Raw genomic sequence first — 5,804 nt, forward strand, 5'->3', positions numbered from 1 at the left:
TCCACTGCAGGAGGAAAGCCTCTCGCAGACCATCACGAGTTGTAGCAGCATCAAGCCACTTATGAAGGAAGTCAATGGAATTAGTGATGTGCTGCCTGCTGCAAAAACATAGAAACATGTATTTTTGCCGCCTACTAGTGACCTCTTTCATTCAGCGCATTTTTCCACAGTAGATAACCGCCTGTTTCTTTTATCTGTAGGTGTTATCGTTAAAAGGGGGGGGGGGGGGGGCTTCTATGAGAGCTATAAGCGATGTTGCTTGCTCTGATAAACAGGCAGGCACCTGCGGTAGATGGCGCAGCAATTTTAGTCGCGTCTGTGGTGAGTAAGACAGGAACTAAAAGCAATAGGAGGTGTCGCTTGCCGGAGTGGCTGTGCCATTCTGTGGAGCCTTTCAGGCACGAGCGTACGTTAGTAGGCCATGGCTGTAGGAAGACCACGAGAATACACGCTGGCCGGGTTCTCTGTATCCACCGACTGGAGGCCACTGCGCTTTGTAGAGCCCATTCAAGAAAGCAGAATCTGCAAAGTGTGTGGACTAGTGCGGAAGCATTCCGTGGTGCTTCCCTGCGGGCACGTCCTGTGCGCAAGCTGTTACCGTCAGTGCGAGGCTGCAGCGACATGCGCCTGCCCCCTTGATGAGCAGCGATGGCCAGGGGATGCAGCGCAATGGAGTTCCTGTCCCTCCGATGAAGTGCTGGATAAAAAGGTAAGCGAAGCGTTAGGGCGACGTCATTCCCTTCTTGTGCGTTTGAATGGCTTACTGTGCAAGCCATGTTCTTGCGTGGAATAAGCTAGAAGTGTTCCGAAGATAAAATAAGCGAACAAATTAACTTTAGTTAAACAATTAACCCACCAAAAACAGCAGTCTGCCGTTCAAACGAGCAGGACTGTATGAACTACGCTCAGCGGTAGCAACTGATTGCACCTCAGCTACTTACGAGAAGTGGCGTTAAATCTGCAGGATGCCGCCGAAGTGACTAAGTGGTTATGGTGCTCTGTTGTTGACCCGAAAGACGCGGGTTCGATCACGGCGGCGGCAGTCGAATTTCGATTGAGGCGAAATTCTAGAGGCCTGTGTACTGTGCGGCGTCAGTGCACGTTAAATAACCCCCGATGGTCGAAATTTCAGGAGCCCTTCATTGCGGCGTCTTTCATAGCCTGAGTCGCTTTGGGACGTTACCCCACACACCAAACGTACACCAAACCTAAATCTACAGTGGCGACTCAGTGTGCTTGGTGTTTGGGTTTGTTCCGTAGATCGTGGGACCAAATACGGCCCGCCAGACCGCATTTCGATGGAATTGAAGTGTGGAAGCGTCAGTGTTCCCTGCAACCTAGCGTTATAGGAACGGTCGATGTACTTGAACTTAGTCCGAAGCTCTACACTTAGGTGCACCTCATAGTCCATCACTGTAGCTTCGGGGCAGGAAATCCAGCACACTGCAAGTCGTTAATGGGTGTTTCAGCAGCCCTAATAACTTGTGACTGGCTTGCTTTGAAAGCACAGCTGCAGTAAACTGGACATTACATTACTCCTTTCGACAAACCCACTCTCAGCTTTTTTGAACCTCTTTCGCTGTGTGCATCCTAACTTCTTGCAGTGGCTGCTCTTATGAATGACAGTAGAAGACAGGATAGCCGTAATGACACACGTGAACTTTGCTCCTTAATACGACAATCTGTTCGACGGCTGCGCTTAGCGGCGCATTCGCCGCTAAGAGCATGATCTGCGCTGCATTTAAGAGGTGATGTCAATGCACGAATCGAAAAAAGTTTAGGGACGCGCACTCTGTTAAAGCTCACACGCGCTTTGTCAGAGTCGCGACTTCGCCCTCGAAAATCATTTCCAAAGAATTAGTGTCACAATTCTACATTTAGTACCCCTTAGTAACTGACTCCTTCTAAGATTTATCGAGAAATTAGTCTTAAATGAATTGTACTGTGCAACAGCTATACGTGGTATAATACAATCAGTTCCTCACCTATCACTGCTAGATAGATAATCAATGATAATCAATCAAAGATAATCAATCTGTTTGATCAATGATGTCTTGTAAACACTCCTGCATGGGCCCGAAAAGGGCCTGCAGTATGTTCAAATAAATAAATAAGCATACAATCTTGATATTTGGGAGTAGGTGCTGATAATCACTTATCCCTCTGTAAAGGCAGTTGAATATAGATAGCCATACCACTCACCTAACCCACGAGATTCGCGCGGTTACAGCTGTTACTCGAAGGAGGACAGAAGCAGCATGAGACCACGTGGCATTGTTATAATTGTCGCCAGCCCAGGGCAGTAACTGATTAAGTAGCGAACTCTGTAGGACTGTTTCGTTTCCATGGCATGCATATCGGGCAGCAGTTGTTTGATAGCGCCTTCCAGAAGCCAAAGCAACACGTCTTCCTTTTTTTTTCAGACAAGGGTGCTGGATTCTCGAGCGCTCACGTACCTATATTCTCGTGTAAGGGCCGCACACATAGAACAATTTTAATTGGCCGTACGGAACGGGCTTACGTACGCAGGAGCGTTGCGGGTCACGAGTGCGCATGCAGAGAACGTTCTGTACCGCTGGGTCGCTTGCATACAGCTGCAACACAAAAAGAATGACACAAGAGAATCATGACCGGAGCGAAAAAATCGCGACACGCGGCGCTATTGTGGCCGAGTACACCTATAGTGGGAGTGCCAGGAACATTCCATTTCCTAAAGCGGAGGTGGCCGACAGAAAGCAGCCCACCTAGACATTCGCCCATCAGAAATGCAACATCCTTAACGAAAGCCTGAAGATGCATGTCTTATCAGCCAAACCGGGTGCTAAGGCGGCTAAACACATAATCTTGTTTTATTTACTTGTTTTTGTGCTGGCGTGGTGAGCAACGTTGTCTTTATCACCGTTTTCCCTTAAAAATGTGCTGGGGGAGCACTGTCAAAAGTGGAGCACACTGTCAAAAATAATTTGTGGCAGTGCCTGCTTTCGAATGGGCTGCATTCTGTCGGCCACCCTCACTCTGGAAAGTGGAATGTGCCAGGCAGTCTCGCTATCTGCGCAAACGGCTACAATACCGCTGCGTCTCGCAATTTTCCCGCTCCGATCATTAGTCACTTGTGCTAATATTTTTCCGTTGCAGCTGTACGCATGTATCGTGTCTTAGCGTGCGCACGCTACGGGCAAGTTACCGAGAGGCGTTGACAAGATGGCGGCGCCTTGCTCGCCCGCTTCGGAATAAATACATATCACCTGGATTCTTCGACGCGATAGCTCGCTCAAATGGTAGCGGTTGTCTTTTGTTTCGCGCTCTCGCCCACGCGCAGAGGTATAATCGATAAGTAGCCCCTATTTTTCTCATAATTTGGTGATTTTCAAGCTCTTAGGCCTAACTAAATGAGTGTGTTTACCTCGCGAGAACAACACCTGACCAAGCAGTTGTCTAGCTTTGTCACCTGCTACATTTTCTTCTATTTGAATAGTTTTTCTTCTTGAAATGAAGAAAGCCTAGCAATGCACCCACCCTAGTGATCAGTAATTACGGATTAAAATTTCTTCAACACAGCGTTGATGTGTTTTGGCATGTTGTCATAAGATGGCGCTACCGTTCACGCATGCCCCGGAGGGACGCTACGGCACGGCAACGTAAAAATGTCGTGTTTAAACTATTTACAGCGTACGCAACGCAATAAGCGATGCGTGCTCAAGCTTACTGCGTACGCCCAACTGAAAGTGTCTATTTATGAACCACACTCCATTTTGGACTAGATACGGTACGGGTACGGAAAGTTACGGTACGCTACGGTACAGATAAGTACGGTTGTACATTCTTTAATTCATGCATGAGCCATACCTCCAAAATTCACATGCGAAATTAAACCAAAAAGTGCACCCTTACACGACTTTACATGGTCTGTAACCGATCAGAAAGAAATTTTTGCGAAGCGAAATTTGCTTTTCTCACTGTCGAGATTGCAGAGATTGATGCCGCATTTAACGCTCCGACTCGAAAGACGCTGGTTCGATCCTGAGAGGGCGGTAACGTTTCCATGGAGGGGAAATACTGGAGGTTCATGTACTGTGCGATATAAGTGGAGGTTAAAAAAGTACATGTTGTCGAAATTAGCCGGTGCTCAGCCCTATGGCGTCCCTGGTAGCTTGAGCCGCTTTGAAGCTTCAAACGGCATAAAATAATGAACGGGTTAAATCTCGCGGGAGCTGTGTGCGTGACAGCACTGCGGTGCATAAATATTAGGGCTTTTTAAAAAGAATGTTCAAGAGCCAGATTCACAGAAGCCAATTGCGCGTCACGTGATTTTCGCCAGCTTGCAAGGGTGGAAGAGCGGGCAAGATGGTGGTTTATCTTTGGGGAAAACCACAGCGCACTCCTAAGACACAGACGAAGAAAGACAAGACGACACTGTCTTTCTTCGTCTGTGTCTTGGGAGTGCGCTGTGTTTTTCCCCAAAGATTTCCGCCAGTTGCGAAAATGCTGTCGGCTCCATATACGCAGCAGAGCAGAGGCGAATCGCAGCTAGTCACGTATGAGGAAGAGGAACGAGAGTCGAGAACTAGGAGTGAGGGGAAGTGTCGTAAATTGTAAGATTAAAAACATACCCTTAATTCTTCAGTTTTGCTATTTGCACGCACTGTAAATACGGTTTACCGCAGCTAAAAAATCCGCGATACGTAGGATTCTTGGCCAGCATTTAACTATATAGGCACTTGGAGCGATACTTCAATGTTAATTTCAATAAACATGTGCCATTCGTAGAAGTGGAAAAATCGCACTGAGAGGCTTGAGCAGTTCGCCAACAGTTTATGAGCACTAGGTACCTTTTCGATTAGTTTATTTGATGGTGCTGCTTCGATACGTATTAACTTCCTCGACCTTTGCAGGTGAAGTGCTGGAACGAAGAATACGGGTGCCGAGCTGTGCTGGCAGCTCAAGTCATGTGCATGCACTTTCAGCACCATTGCCAGTTTCACCCAGCTCGCTGCCCCCAGTGCTCGTCCAGGGTTCCTTACAGCTGCGTGTGCGCACATGTGATGTCTAGTTGCAGGATACCGGCTGTGATTGCATCATCAGAACCCGAACAGTCCAGTCTACAGAGGGAAGAACACATTGTGACTTGCGTTAGACAGGCCTTGCGTAAGGAAGCGGGCAAAATGATGTCATATTTAGAGCGCTTGACTTCTAGCACCAACATGCAGTGTGATAGACTCGACGAGCTATCCCATAGCTTGAACATTTTCAAAGAAACAGTGGGCGAACAACTTTCCCTGATCGCACGCATGTTTAGCGGAATGAAAGGAGAAATATCTCGAGGCATAGACGGCATAAAGGAGACAATGACGCAGTATATGCTCCTGGGGACGAGCAGGGCAGAGGAGGCTTTTAGACAACAGCTGGTGGATGAAATAAGGCAGTGCCGTGAGGGTTTGCTTCAACATAGGCGAGACCTCACGGCAGCGATTGAGCAGTTTGAGCAGCCCCTATCCTCTCGCGGTGATGTAGTCGACAATGTTTCCAACAGCGTGAGAGAGCCGAATTCCACTTCGAACATCTCACGGTCGCCAAGTGTGTAGAGTACGAACCACGGAGAGTACTCGAAGACTACACCCGCCATCCCTGCAGCATTACACGAAGCAAGTAATAGCAGAGAACAGACGACTGATGTCAGCAGAAATGTACAAACAACTACTGACCTAAACGTGACAAACTGTGAATTCATCGTGCGCGGTGTCAAAGCTCTCTAAAACACCGCAGTGACTCAGGGCTCCGCTATTTATGATAGTGAACGGGTGTAC

General features: G+C 47.9%; 1 protein-coding gene across 1 annotated transcript; it reads left to right on the forward strand.

The window, feature by feature from the left end:
• Positions 1–421: 421 nt before the first annotated feature.
• On the forward strand, positions 422–5,050 carry LOC149329759 (uncharacterized). The gene is made up of 3 exons (XM_089559291.1): positions 422–709; positions 3,136–3,145; positions 4,893–5,050. Exons 1-3 carry the CDS (start codon positions 422–424, stop codon positions 5,048–5,050), a joined length of 456 nt encoding a protein of 151 aa, XP_089415417.1.
• Positions 5,051–5,804: the final 754 nt, after the last annotated feature.

The sequence above is a fragment of the Amblyomma mixtum genome, chromosome 9 (assembly GCF_055824585.1).
Source record: "Amblyomma mixtum isolate Tamu chromosome 9, ASM5582458v1, whole genome shotgun sequence".
NCBI classification, from domain to species: domain Eukaryota; kingdom Metazoa; phylum Arthropoda; class Arachnida; order Ixodida; family Ixodidae; genus Amblyomma; species Amblyomma mixtum.

What these genes read in the sequence shown, in the direction of transcription:
- LOC149329759 (XM_089559291.1), top strand. Translation starts at nt 422, where the DNA reads ATGGCTGTAGGAAGACCACGAGAATACACGCTGGCCGGGTTCTCTGTA.